A 14,971-nucleotide genomic window follows, 5' to 3' on the forward strand; every position below is an offset into this window, starting at 1 on the left:
GACCAGGCAAGGAGGGCATTAATCAGAGAGGCAACAAAGACACCAAAGATAACCCTGAAGGAGCTGCAAAGCTCCACAGCAGAGATTGGAGTATCTGTCCATAGGACCACTTTAAGCCGTACTTTCCACAGAGCTGGGCTTTAAGGAAGAGTGGCCAGAAAAAAGCCATTGCTTAAAGAAAAAAATAAGCAAACACGTTTGGTGTTTGCCAAAAGGCATGTGGGAGACTCCCTAAACATATGGAAGAAGGTGCTCTGGTCAGATGAGACTCAAATTGAGCTTTTTGGCCATTAAGGAACACGCTATGTCTGGCGCAAACCCAACACCTCTCATCACCCCGAGAACACCATCCCCACAGTGAAGCATGGTGGTGGCAGCATCATGCTGTGGTGATGTTTTTCATCGGCAGGAACTGGTAAACTGGTCAGAATTGAAGGAATGATGGATGGCGCTAAATACAAGGAAATTCTTGAGGGAAACCTGTTTCAGTCTTCCAGAGATTTGAGACTGGGACGGAGGTTCACCTTCCAGCAGGACAATGACCCTAAACATACTGTTAAAACAAAACTTTAGGGATAGGGGGGATAGTTATGCACGCTCATGTTTTCAGTTTTTTTGTCTTATTTATTGTTTGTTTCACAATAAAAAATATTTTGCATCTTCAAAGTGGTAGGCATGTTGTGTAAATCAAATGATACAACCCCCCCAAAAATCCATTTAAATTCCCGGTTGTAAGGCAACAAAATAGGAAAAATGCCAAGGGGTTGAATACTTTCGAAAGCCACTGTATAACCCAGATTGCAATTGTATTACATTACATTTTTGTCAAGCAATTATTATTTTAGAAAAGTATTATTGTGGTTCATCCTATATTCTCCCTAACATCCTTACCCCCTTGCAACAGATGTGGGATACATACACACACACACACGCACACACACACACACACACACACACACACACACATACTGTGGTCCTCTGTAGCTCAGCTGGTAGAGCACAGCGCTTATAACGCCAAGGTAGTGGGTTCGATCCCCGGGACCACCCATACACAAAAAAAAATTATGCACGCATGACTGTAAGTCGCTTTGGATAAAAGCGTCTGCTAAATGGCATATTATATATATTATTATACTCTTACACACTCAACCCCTTTCCTCCACAATCAACCATAAACTCATGCTCAACGGTTGTTACATCCCAGAGCCCAACTCAAGAAAGGACCTGATTTACGCATATACAGTTACAGCTGTTTGAGAAAGCATGCAAGATTGAGCAAAAATTGACAGAAATGTGAGATTTGCTTAACCTATGTCAAGTCCTAGGTGATGGAGATCTTCCACTGAAACACAAACACTCTGGTCCCCCGTTGTAACCATTTCCCCAAGCATCTCCGTGCAGTCAGACCTTTGATTATTTTGTACCACCAGGCTGGCTGCCTGGGAGTCTTGGTCTGTGCCTCAAATGGAACCCTATAGGGATCTGGTCAAACGTAGTGCACTTTATAGAGAATAGCGTGCTATTTGGGACACATCCTTGAGGAGGTTAAAACTATTTATTTAGTGGTGGTTCAAAATATATTCTGTGGGTTGTCTTAAAGCTGCAATATGTAACTTTTTGGGCTACTCGACCAAATTCACATAGAAATGTGAGTTGTAGATCTGTCATTCTCATTGAAAGCAAGTCTAAGAAGCGGTAGATCTGTTCTATATGCGCTATTTCTATGGTTCCCATTCTTAAGTTTCCAATTGGCTCAGTCATCCCCCTTCCTCTCCCTGTAACTATTCCCCAGGTCATTGCTGTAAATTAGAATGTGTTCTCACTCTACTTACCTGGTAAAATAAGGGTAAAATATAAATAATAAAGCAAATTAGAAGTTAGGTTTTTGCATAAACTGAAATTAGGCGAACTGTTAGAATTTTAGCAACCAGGAAATTGCGGAGCGATTTCTGCATAGTCCATCTTTAACTAATGTTAGGCCTGTATTTTGAGTCTACTGATTATATTTCTATCACCCATACCGTGATCCAGAGGGGCCCCGCCCTTGGTTGTCTTGGAACTCGTTGGAAAACTAATTGAGTGAAAACAACAAAACATGTCACTCAAACGTCAGCTTGATTTTAATAGGCTTAGTACTTTTAGAGCCCGCCTATTCCATCTCATTTAAAGCTGCATGGTCTGAATAGAATACCCTGAGAACGAAAATAATTCCCTGAGAACAAGGCTTGACTTTAAACAGTTGCGCAGAACCGTTGCTTTTACAGAACTTGCGGAGCTCAGGTTGAGGGACAATCTATACTGAATATTGCTACTTGCGATACTGGAGCAAAATGAAACGAAATCACAATTACAGCTGTTCATCTGATAGCGAACTTGATGACAATATAGAAGTGGAGAAGGACAGTGGTGACGAAAATGGGTATGTTGAAAATGCAGTTATGAAGAATAGGAAAAAAAATGTTTTATGAGAAAATAATTGTATTTGTCATTCTGATAAAGGCCTAATGTGTATTTTTTTGTAGGCTAATCTAAACCACGCATCTCTCTCTACCCAGTCTCTTGGGAAAAGGGCTATGCGTGACAGTAGCCTATCGTCACCAATTTGTTATTGAAACTAAATGAAAATTACTTTGATTATTTCAGAAACCTTGACTCTCCCATTGACTTGATGTCACCCCGGACAACCACTCAAACTCAAGCCAAAAAACGACGCAGAGGAGTGAGTATTACATTTCTCTTGCGTAATTAAGCACCGAATATCGCCATTGTTGAGGTTCCCCATCACATTGATATGCTCTCGGAGACCCCGAAATCATATTATACCTCTCTCTCATCCTCAGATTATTGAGAAACGGCGACGTGACCGAATCAACAACAGCCTGACTGATCTCAGAAGACTTGTGCCAAGTGCGTTTGAGAAGCAGGTAGGCTACAGTAAAATTGTATATACTGTACAGACCAATTGGATTCAGAGTATATTAATCTCAATAGTCAACTTCCGCCTTTTCTACATCTTTGGTGAGGACTGTGTTATTTTACAAGTAACACAATCTAATCGAATTCTTGGCTTTTGTCACAGGGATCTTCAAAATTGGAAAAAGCTGAAATTTTGCAAATTACTGTGGATCATTTGAAGATGCTACACGCTGCCAGCGGACAAGGTGAGTCAATACCAGAACAATACAAATATTTGATTTATGATGACAGCCTGTAAAAAAATATGTTGTGATAGGAAAACTTCTGCATATTTGTAGGGAACTAGGCATATCCTCCAAGCTCCAATACAGAATTAGAACCAAGTATCTCCATGTCCTCTTGTTCCTCTAGTTCTGTAGCCCTCTATATACTCCTATGTTTTGTAGTTGCTGTTGCTGACCCTCTGCCTCCCTCTCCTGGTAGGGTATTTTGAAGCCCATGCCCTGGCCAAGGACTACCGAAGCCTGGGCTTCAGGGAGTGCCTGTCAGAGACGGCCCGCTATCTAAGCATCATGGAGGGCTGGAACAGTGTCGACCCACTCCGCGTACGCCTGGTCTCCCACCTCAACAACTACGCCTCTCAGAGAGACATCCACACTGGATTGACTGGACACCCTGGACAACTAGCCTGGAGCTCCGCTTTGAGGACGCCCTCCGCCCACCTGCCACACCCCCTCCTCTTACCAATCCCCCAGGGACGGACACTAGCCCCCCACAGTACCAGCAGCCCGCCCTCCTCCTCCTCCTCCATGTCATCCCCCTGTTCTACTGATGCCCCAGTGACCTCCAGACTCAGTGTGACGGCCCCCTCAGAGCCTCCCAGGGTGCCCCCCAATGACACTCTACCTCTGGGGCTGGCCCTGCCCGTCTCAGCCTCCAAGCTCTCCCCACCACCACCCTTCCTCTCCTCCCTCTCCTCCCTGTCTGCCTTCTCCTTCAGTACTTTTCCCCTGGTGTCCCCAGCAGCCCTCAACCCAGCAGGCCCCTCCACAGCCCTGAGAAATCAGCCTTACAGGCCCTGGGGGACAGAGGTCGGGGCCTTCTGAACTCTTGTGATCAGGATGAAAGGCAACAGCTAAGATGCCCGCCAACCAGCCTCCTGCCAACCTGCCTCCTGCCAACCTGCCAACCTGCCTCCTGCCAACACTCCACAAACCCAGCAGGGGTACCTGGCTGTCTCATCTGTTTTTCCCCTTTGGCAATGAGGGGTGTGGGGTAGGCTAATGCCCCCTCCCTTGGTCAGTAATCCTGTATAAAGGAACATAGATAACATAGTGTTCTATCCTCTATGTTTTTATCATGAACAATTCATGTTAAATGTTGGTGTGAGCCCAGGTATGGCCTCCAAGGTAGAAAAGGACTGACGATTTTTGCATGACCACTAACTGATTTAATTTAGTTTATTATCAGAATGCACTAAGAGGAGGATTATGAGGGTGTTTGTAGGTCAAATATAATATTGTAAAAATATTCCTCCTGCAGCTTAGAAAGAGAACAGAGACATTTGGAATGTACCATAAATAGAGTTACCCGTTAACTGGATCTGCTAATACATTAGTTCTGTTAAAGGTCTATATGGGTTTGTCGAACATGCTTTATATAGAAAGCAACATTGAAAAAATGTAGTTTTGTAATATTTTTATACCAATAAACTGAGTTTGTAAGAAGATACATGTTTTTTGATCAATGCTCAGGATTCATGTGTTTTACCAATGAGCTGTTGTGGGTCTTAGAGTATTTAGTCCACTTCCCACATCACTTCAAATAAATTCAAATCATTTATCAGTTTCAGTGATGTTTGTTCTTGGTTTTAGGTGAATGAAGGAGTTGCATACAGATGTAGGATCTTAATTTGATCACTCTTTTGTTGCTGAGCATTGTCCTCCACAGCAGGAAATGCACACTTATAGTGTAGTTGAGTTTTAAAAAGACTTCTAAAGTTTGTAATTTCCACTTTGAAATTTCAGACTTGATTTGCCCTAAAGAAAAATGTATCATCCCCTACAAAAATGTCCATTAATTAAAATCCACATAATAATTCATTATTTTCCTGCTGTAACAAACTGGCTCAAATTAAGATCCTACATCTGCATGTACTATATGTTTTATATATGAGCAAAGTGGAGCTAACAGTAATATAGCAGAGAGACTTGTTGACTGGCTGGCTGGCTGGCTGGCTGGCTGGCTGGCTGGCTGGCTGGCTGGCTGGCTGGCTGGCTGGCTGGCTGGCTGGCTGACTGGCTGACTGGCTGGTTGTAATCTCTCGTGGACAGACACAAGATTTTGGTTCTGGGTTGACGAGATTAGGGTTGGTTGAGACACAGTCTCCTAACTTCATTTTAGTGCCATTGTTGCCTCCATGAACACCCAGGAAGTGATTAAAAGCTGGAGGAAATACTCATTGCCCCTTGACCCCACTCATATATGGTCTGGTCTGGTCTGACCCCACTAATATAGTCTGGTCTGGGCAGGAGACTATAGTGGGATCAAGATCGAGGTAGAGATGGAGGGACATGTGGCAGCTGGATGACACATACTGAAGCCTATAGACAACAGTAGATCACTTTTGACTAAGGCTCATAGGGTTCTGGTCAAAAGTAGGTCACAATAGGGAATAGGGTGTCATTTGGGATCTAGACAGTAGATGTGCCCTTTAAGCTCCTGCTGTGACAGTATGCAATTTAACCACTAGAGACCATTGGGTGGCAGTAGAAAACTAGTGATGGAGACCTGCTGCAGCCAAATCCTTACTGTAAGGTTTGTAGTGTCCCAGGGCAAGAAAACCTCATATCTCCATAACTGAAACTTTCCAGGAAACGAAAAATGAGCCATATTCTACCATTTCTGAAAATACAATCACAAAACTTCAAAAGCTATTTTGAATGTATTTTATTGGTCCTGGAGTCATGAACTGTTCAGAGTACATAAAGGACAATCATGTTAATAACATTAACCATGCAGGTCCCTCTAGATTGTAACTCCCTCCCCTGTTCTTTACAATGTATTACTCAGTCACACAAACTTTGTTGGAGGAAAATATGGAGTTTTCTGTGAAAAATAAATAAAGACGTGGAATGTCGTTCAATATGCTGTTCACTGGCACCATCTGCTGGCTCAATGGACCTCACTGCTTTACAATGGAATAGAATAGAAAATAATAGAACAGAATAGAATAGAATTTGCAGGGTGGGGATAGAGTACCGCAGTATGACTCATAATACCCATAAAAACTAGCGGTCAAACAGGGAAATGGTTCCAATAATTTTTCCACCATTCATTTTTCCCATAGGGGATTTTAGAAACACTTCAAATAATGGACCGTAAAGGAAATTACACCACAAACAATCACCCTCATGCTCTTAAGGAAATCGTAAATGTCATGGATACATTAGAACTAGTAGATATATGGAGGCTTACATATCCTGATCTAGTGAGATATACATGGTGGAGACTCAATCAAGCTTGTCATCTTGACTTCTTTCTTATGTAATTCTCGTTGGCACCAAAAGTTTAAAAAGTGTTGATAGGGGACAGAATAACATAGGTACAGCAAATCCCCTTATTGCATGGGACGCCTTTAAATGTGCCTTTAGAGGCCATGCAATTCAGTACTCATCTCGAAAACAAAAGCAATTTAGGTCAAAAGAGTTTATACTAACAAAGGAAATAGAAGGTCTAACAGAACAGATAGATGGCAATAAAAAACTGTAACATAGAGGCTCAGAATAAATGAGAGGAAAAACAAAAAGAAATTGAGAAACTTATTCAAGAAAGATCAAGTGTAATATATTATAAAAATAAAGCAAACTGGATGGAATATGGGGAAAATTGCACCAAATTCTTTTAAAATCTTCAACATAGGAATGCTACCAATTTTTTTTTAATGAAACTGGTTACAAGTGACGGAGTCACCCATAATTCACCAAATTATATTTTGAAGGAAGAAACAAAGTACTTTAAGCATATGTTTTCTTTTCAGTCGCCTCCATCTCCTCTAACTGAAGCTAATTGTAGAGATTTTTTTCTATTGATAATGTTAAATTAACAGCCATACAGAAAGACTCATGTGAAGGTGAAATTACAGAGGAGGAACTTCTGGATGCAATTAAAGACTTTAAGTCCGGGAAAACTCCAGGGTTGGATGGCATACCAGTCGAGGTATACCAAACCTTTTTTGATATACTAAGAGGACCGTTATTAGCATGTTTTAACCACTCCTATGTAAATGGTAGATTATCAGACACTCAAGAAGAAGGTCTGATTTCATTATTACTGAAACAGGATACAAGTGGAAAATATAAAGATCCAGTCCATTTAAAAAATTGGAGGCCCCTTACACTTCAGTGTTGTGATGCAAAAATTCTAGCAAAATGTATAGCGCATAGAATTAAATAGGTATTTATATTGTCGGACATTATTAATTCTAATCAGACAGGTTTTTTACATGGAAGATACATTGGAGATAATATAAGGCAAGTACTGGAAACAAAAGAACACTGGAAAATCTGGGAAACCAGGCCTGCTATTCATAGCAGACTTCGAAAAGGCATTTGATAAAGTACGACTGGGGGTTTATATATAAATGCCTGGAGCATTTCAATTTTGGAGAATCTCTTATAAAATGGGTAAAAATCATGTATAGTAACCCTAGGTGTAAAATAGTAAATAATGTCTATTTCTCAGAAGGTTTTAAACTGTCAAGAGGAGTGATACAAGGTTGTCCACTATCGGCATATCTATTTATTATGGCCATTGAGATGTTAGCTATTAAAATCAGATCCAACAATAATATCAAGGGATTAGAAATCCAGGGCTTAAAAACAAAGGTGTCATTGTACGCTGATGATTCATGATTTCTTTTAAACCCACAACTAGAATTATTCCACAGCCTCATAGAGGATCTAGATACATTTTCTAACCTCTCTGGATTACAACCAAATTATGACAAATGTGCTATATGGGCGGCATGTAGCTTAGTGGTTAAGAGCGTTGTGCTAGTAGCTGGTTCCGAGCCGACTAGGTGAAAAATCTGTCGATGTGCCCTTGAGCAAGGCACTTAACCCTAATTGCTCCTGTAAGTCGCTCTGGATAAGAGTGTCTGCTAAATGACATACTTTTCTTTTTGGAAATTACGTATTGGATCACTAAAAAATAAAAATGTTACATTACCATGTAGTATACCAATAAAATGGTCTGATGGTGATGTGGATATATTCGGAATACATATATAATAAATGATCTCACTCCAATACATTTTAATAGAAAGTTAGCAAAAATAGATAAGATCTTGCTACCATGGAAAGGTAAATTTGTGGAAAAATCACCCTGATTAACTCTTTAGTATTATCCCAGTTTACCTATTTGCTTATGGTCTTGCCTACGTCTAGCGAACAGTTTTTTAAATTATATGAGAAAAAAATATTCCATTTTATTTAGAACGGCAAGCCAGACAAAATTAAACGGGCCTATTTATATAATGAATATGAATTCGGAGGACAGAAGTTATTAAATATTAAAGTATTAGCCCCATCACTAAAAGCTTCAATCATACAAAAGTTATACTTAAATCCGAACTGGTTCTCTAGCAAATTAGTAAGATTGTCTCACCCAATGTTCAAGAATGGCCTTTTTCCCTTTATTCATCTTACAACCTCTCACTTTCAGTTATTTGAAAAGGAAAGAATCTCCCAAATATCACTATTTCTAAAACAAGCCATAGAAAGTTGGTTGCAATTTCAATTTAATCCTCCAGAAACGACTGAACAAATAATGCAACAAATATTGTGGTTAAACTCAAATATACTAATTGACAGAAAAACTATTTTATTTGACAAAATGTTTAAAAAAGGTATAATCTTCGTAAATGATATCATCGGTAGGACTGGTGGAGTTATGTCTCACATGCAGCTAACAAAAACATATGGAAATGTCTGCTCTACCCAAAATTACAACCAAATAATTGCAGCCTTACCGCAAAAATGGAAGACGAAAGTGGAAGGGGGAGAAAGTAAGGAACTTGTCTGTCGGCCTTGCATTAAAGAACATAATTGGTTAAAGAAAACTGTGATAAATAAAAAAGTATACCAGTTTCATTTAAGGACCAAAGGATTGACAGCCGTCCCATATAGATTGCAAAATAGTTGGGAAGAGATTTTTGACGTACCGATCCCATGGCATAGTGTTTATGAACTGATACGCAAAACGACACTGGATTCAAAACTTAGAATCTTTCAATTTAAATTATTATATAAAAATCTTGCTACCAATATAATGTTATTTATATGGGGGATACAATCTTCCCAGCTCTGCAGATTTTGCTGCGAAGAGACAGAATCATTAGATCATTTGTTTTGGTACTGTCCATTTGTAGCTTGTTTTTGGACACAGGTACAGGAATGGCTAAAGAATTGCAATATTTACCTGGAGCTAACCTTGCAGATAGCATTACTGGGTGATCTTTAAAAGTCATAGTCAATCGATCTATAATATAATAATAGGTAGGTTAGTGGGTAAGAGCGTTGTGCCAGTAACCAAAAGGTTTCTGGTTCTAATCCCCGAGCTGATTAGGTGAAAAATCTGACGATGTGCCCTTCAGCAAGGCACTTAACCCTAATTGCTCCTGTAAGTCTCTCTGGATAAGAGCATCTGCTAAAATGTAAGAGCTGCTGGTAGGCTTTCTTCACTTGGACATTCATTTTTGACTATACACCTTCTTGTCTTTAACCTTTGTTTAAACAGCTAAACAGCTGCTCTTAGCGAAAATGTGTTTTGAGTTACCTTTCTAGCTAATTGGCTATGTTAGAGTTTACACATTCTCTTCCAATTAGGCTATAATGTGGAGAGGTCAAAATAATGAAAAACGATCTACCAAATCTATTCATTTGAAAATGTTGATTACTTCTCCTTGACATTATCATTCACCTGATGATAAGACAAGATAGGTGAAGTATATTTTTGCTAACATGTGATGGGGGTTCCTGGGTCTCCGGTTTGCCTGGGAGGGGGTCCCTTGGTAAGAAAAGGTTGAAGACCCCTGCCAAAGACAGTACGGTCTGTGCCCCTGCTTTAAAATAATTTATACCCCGCCCCTCATCCTCTCTGTTTCCATGGAAGCACCAGATATAGCGCTTGATTGGCTTGCATGGGTAAGCACGTGGTAGGGGAGGCTTCAAATATGACAATGGGCCCAGATGTAATTGTTGTGTAGGCGAATCAGTGTGCATTTGTGAGTTGACGTTGTTTGTGGAGCGAGTCGTTTAAACTAACAGCATGGTCGAGGCATTCGTTGGAACTTGGAAGATGACTTCCAGCGAGAATTTTGATGAATATATGAAGGCAATAGGTCAAGTATACTTTTAAATAAAGCTGTTTTTAATGAACGACAATGTTGCATGTAGTTCTAGAACCTTACTGAAGTTGGCTAGCTAAATATCCGTTTGTTTCACAGGTGTGGGCTTTGCAACTCGGCAGATGGGGAATATGGCGAAGCCCAACTTGCTGTTCAGCATCGACGACGGCGTAATATCAATGAAATCCCAGAGCACATTCAAAACTACAGAGACCAAGTTTAAATTGAATGAAGAATTCGACGAGATGACTGCAGATGACAGGAAAACCAAGGTGGGTGCAGCAGCCACACCATAGAAATTCCGGTTGTTACAGTAGTGTGGTTTCCAATTGACATTTTCCAACTTTAAACTTGAGATGGAGTTATGTGCCCTCCTGACACTACGTTATTTCCAGACTCTGGTGACCTTTGAGAACGGAAAACTGGTCCAAAAACAGACATGGGACGGCAAGACCACCACACTCGAGCGGGAGTTGCAAGATGGAAAATTGATAGCGGTAAGGTTTACTCAAACTTGATTGCTTTCCCCTCTCTGCTTGGTTGGAAATAAAATATGCATGGTTAATAATAAGCGTATTTTTGAATATTTATGCTTGATATTGCATATTTATTGCAATATTGTTCCATCCAAGTTTTAATTGTGCAATGTTGCATGTTATCATCATTATGCAATTTAAAAAACGTTAATGTCATCCATCTCTTGCAAGTTGCATTCTCCCCCTGTGTCAGCAAGGATGGCACGCGCTTTTACGCGCGAACGTGTTCCATATGTCCTTCAAAGTTTTGGCTGGGAAACGTGGCTTGAAAAACACTTGCAATCATGTGCAACCCACTTTTTTCTTTTTTACAAAACGCTGCATTGGGAATCTAGACATTGCTAATAAAACCAATTACGTATATAATGCCATCGAGAGGCTTTGATGCCACCGGTCGGCCATATTGTCACTATCCAGTAGAAGCAGTCCTCCATAGGAATGAATGGATTTCTACAGTATTTCAATGAATGTTTCAACGACAAAATTACACTTTTTTTTTTTTTACTGTTGTAGTGGGGACAGTAACGTTAGTGCATTCTAAAATACTTTAAGGAAATTGTTGTTTTTTTGCTCACATAATATAATTTAGAAGTATGCATTAGTGTCTGTAATATAAGAAATGTGTCAAACGAATGTAGACATTCATAAATGCATTTCTATAGCTTCCCAAATCTTTTTGCGAATGAGTACTAAGATGGCTGGGCAGTGGCATCAATGCAGTGCCCCGGTCAGTCATCCAGGGTTTAAACACCATTGGCTAAAACCTGTCAACTTATGTATGCTCTCAGTTCGTTACCCGACATTGTTTGTCAGTTCCCCTTTTATATTTCTGTGATAGGGTAGTAACTCCTACCCTGTCACATTTAGCATGCGTGAAGATGCACTTCAAAAAAAGTTAATGTGGTTTGGCTCATTTCAGAAAATGCAGTTTTTAAGTGTAACTACAATGACCCACTGACACAATTAGGATGATTTGGTGGTTGTATCACTGCACACTGAATGTGACATTACATTTGAGTTCTAGGTTCTGACATGACGTCACTGCATTGCATGACCTAAAGCTTGCACTGCTCTTTTTTCCCCCCAGAAATGTGTAATGGATGATGTGGTGGCGGTGAGGACCTATGAGAAAGAGGTGTGATTCCAGTCTGTTGCTGAAGTGAAGAACCCCCACCAGCAAATCCAAATCTTTCATATTATCTGTTCAATACCCACCATGTTAAATGCACTGACTACTCAATTGGTACTAAAATCCCATGACGCTTTCAATAAAGTCAATTGTTCTGCTTTGTGAAAAGTGGTATTTCCTTCATTGCGATGTCTAGGTCAGTTTGGAGGCTAAATCCTATTCATCCAACTTAATCCATGTGGATTACAAATGAGTAAACCTCTAGTGAAGGTCTATCCTGAGTACTTTGGTTGTAGGTGGTGAAAACATTCCAATGCGTTTCAGTGCCACGTAATTTTTCATGTCCAGTAAATTGCAATGTAATTGTAGCGCTCAGATAAAGTAAGCTAAGCATACACTGCAGAATACGTTGTTTTCACAATGTACCTATTTTGAGAGCAGGTGACCAAGTGGAATGTCCAAAACATGTACCTTTTTGTCTACAATACAATGCAAAAGCTAAACTTGACTGACTAGTCGGGACATTGTCTTTATTGTGGAAACTGGGCTATCGTCACTCCTAAACCACTGCGGAATACTAAGCGTATTGCCTCAGTAGACTTGTGAACAGTGGCATGGCAACTAAACGCCTTCCTATTGTTAACAATACATTCCACTGTAAACTTTAAAACCTGTATTCGTGTATTAACAGATTTTCTTTGACCATTTAGGATTGTTCTATGTAAACTTTTCAGCACCATTCTGATCAAACAAGTGGTCTGCCCAGTGGTAGTGTTGCTGTTATGACCTCATCAATGCCGTTGCTTGTTCCAACTGTCTCTAGGAAAGGTCTTATTTGAAAGTCTTCATCGCACTGCTACTAAACTGGTGACTGTGTCCCAAATGGCACCCTGTTACCTTTATAGTACACTTGTTTTGACCAAAAACCTTATGGGCCCTTGTCAAAACTAGGGTGCCATTTGGGATTGATCACTTTGAAAATAAATTAACTGTATTACAGTAGGAAACTTGCTGAATCCTAAATCCATTCGTCGTGGGTGGGAAATAATTCACAAGCTTACCCAGGCTGGGTGCCAAAATAAAAAATTCTTAAACTACACGTACAGGTGCCAAGTTGACTATTTTAAAATGATTATCATAGGCTTACATTCTACATATAGTAGTTCATTTTTCTCTGTTTGGCTGTTCTCTGTTGGCCTACCTCTGGGATGAATTAGCCCTAACAAATGACCGGTCAGTATGTAGCCCCAAGACCAGAATTAGAAAGTAAGATTTCAAGACACCAAAAATGTAAAAAGTTTGTCAGAGTTTAGATGTGCTGGTGCTTCTAACAGGCTTCTATGGAATGGAGTACTCATCTGGGTAGTCCAAAAAGTAAAGGTTATGCCATCTCCCATTAGACTGAACAATATGACCTTACTTTTATGGGCTAACCACCAAATACAACAAAATACAGCAATCTCCCAGAAAGATTACAGTCCAAATGAGCTCGTTGTCAACAGGTCTCCAAATCAATGTGATATCCAATAAGAATGCATAATGCCAGAGGCAGTACTGTCCAGCCCTCTTCATAGCCTTCCAGCACCCATTAGACATTTATGATGCCTGAAGCCTTATGCTGCGTTCATAACTAAGTGGGAATTTACCACATACGACTGGGGAAAATCCACTTGAACGGCCCTCCATCTGGTAATTACTAGTGGGAAACTCATCCTGAGCTCCCACTTCTCCCACATGGTGACCTCTGACATTAGATTATGGTTTACGTAGCTTGTTGACCGTTAGCCAATCAGTGTTCCTCAACGAGTTCAAAGCACGTGAATGCATCGAACTGGTATTTACGGCTTCACAACTGGTAAATTCCCACCTCCCACTTGGTTACGAACGCAGCATTAGCAGTCTCGTTCATGAACGGAGTAAACTCTGAGAATTTAAAGTTGTAATACCACTGGATTAGTATTGCTGTTGCTGCCTAATGGAGCTAGAGTGACAAATTAATGACAAGCACCTTTTTGTATCTGGCTCTTTGGGTTGAGATGCATTTGAAAACCTTAACCTTTAATGCATCTCAAATGGCACCCTATTCCCTACATAGTGCACTACTTTTGACCCGGGCCTAACCTTTCTGCGTGCCAAATGCCTCCCTATTCCCTGCACTACATTTGACCAGAGGCCTATGCACTATAAAGGGAATCGGGTGCTATTTGGGACACAGCCCTTGGGAGAAGACCAACTGTCTTTTGGTTCATGGTCAGAGTTTTCACACATGATATCATGTGCTTTTTTGAAACTAAGTGTTGATTTGTCATGATAGCGTCACTAGAGATGCAAGTCTTGGTTTTTTACACACACACACACACACACACACACACACACGATAGCTCAGTCAACACATCCGTGAGTGTTTCTTGAAAACCAAGACCAACCTATTCCTCAAACAGTGCATTTGCCAAATGTATCAAGTATAATAATAATAATAATAATATGCCATTTAGCAGACGCTTTTATCCAAAGCGACTTAGTCATCCACTATTGGATCAAAAGCTCACACTGTCTTGCACACACTTTGAAACCAGAAAGGTTACAACTGAGGAGTAAATGAAACCAGTGGGGTTACAACTGAGGAGTAAATGAAACCAGTGGGGTTACAACTGAGGAGTAAATTAAACCAGTGGGGTTACAACTGAGGAGTAAATGAAACCAGCTGGGTTACAACTGAGGAGGAAATGAAACCATCAGGATTACAACTGGAGTAAATGAAACCAGCAGGGTTACAACTGGAGTAAATGAAACCAGCAGGGTTACAACTGAGGAGTAAATGAAACCAGCATGGTTACAACTGGAGTAAATGCCATGGGGTCCCTTGGTATGCTGCTATTAGTCAAACACACAACGACAACTATACGGAATGTGAGGTCCTACGTTGCGTCCCAAATGGCACCCTATTTACTATATAGTGCACTACTTTTGACCAGAGCCCTA

The 14,971-nt window shown here is 40.3% G+C and overlaps 2 protein-coding genes across 2 annotated transcripts; both read left to right on the top strand.

Annotated features, from left to right (window-relative positions):
- The first annotated feature begins 1,811 nt into the window (after positions 1–1,811).
- LOC121542370 (hairy/enhancer-of-split related with YRPW motif protein 1) lies at positions 1,812–4,645 on the top strand. The gene is made up of 5 exons (XM_041851771.2): positions 1,812–2,419; positions 2,644–2,719; positions 2,841–2,924; positions 3,080–3,161; positions 3,400–4,645. Exons 1-5 carry the CDS (start codon positions 2,331–2,333, stop codon positions 4,020–4,022), a joined length of 954 nt encoding a protein of 317 aa, XP_041707705.2. The 5' UTR covers positions 1,812–2,330; the 3' UTR covers positions 4,023–4,645.
- Positions 4,646–10,164: 5,519 nt separating this feature from the next.
- LOC121542796 (fatty acid-binding protein, adipocyte) lies at positions 10,165–12,157 on the top strand. Its single transcript, XM_041852339.1, has 4 exons — positions 10,165–10,318; positions 10,424–10,596; positions 10,720–10,821; positions 11,948–12,157. The coding sequence occupies exons 1-4, from the start codon at positions 10,246–10,248 to the stop codon at positions 11,999–12,001; spliced, it is 402 nt and encodes a 133-aa protein (XP_041708273.1). The 5' UTR covers positions 10,165–10,245; the 3' UTR covers positions 12,002–12,157.
- The last annotated feature ends 2,814 nt before the right edge of the window (positions 12,158–14,971 follow it).

Source organism: Coregonus clupeaformis, chromosome 28 (assembly GCF_020615455.1).
Source record: "Coregonus clupeaformis isolate EN_2021a chromosome 28, ASM2061545v1, whole genome shotgun sequence".
In the NCBI taxonomy this organism is placed as follows: domain Eukaryota; kingdom Metazoa; phylum Chordata; class Actinopteri; order Salmoniformes; family Salmonidae; genus Coregonus; species Coregonus clupeaformis.

Coding starts and splice junctions, on each gene's coding strand:
- LOC121542370 (XM_041851771.2), top strand. CDS start 2,331: ATGAAACGAAATCACAATTACAGCTGTTCATCTGATAGCGAACTTGAT. Junction 2,420..2,643: donor GACAGTGGTGACGAAAATGG/GTATGTTGAAAA, acceptor TGATTATTTCAG/AAACCTTGACTCTCCCATTG. Junction 3,162..3,399: donor ACACGCTGCCAGCGGACAAG/GTGAGTCAATAC, acceptor CTCTCCTGGTAG/GGTATTTTGAAGCCCATGCC.
- LOC121542796 (XM_041852339.1), top strand. CDS start 10,246: ATGGTCGAGGCATTCGTTGGAACTTGGAAGATGACTTCCAGCGAGAAT. Junction 10,319..10,423: donor TGAATATATGAAGGCAATAG/GTCAAGTATACT, acceptor TTTGTTTCACAG/GTGTGGGCTTTGCAACTCGG. Junction 10,822..11,947: donor AAGATGGAAAATTGATAGCG/GTAAGGTTTACT, acceptor TTTTCCCCCCAG/AAATGTGTAATGGATGATGT.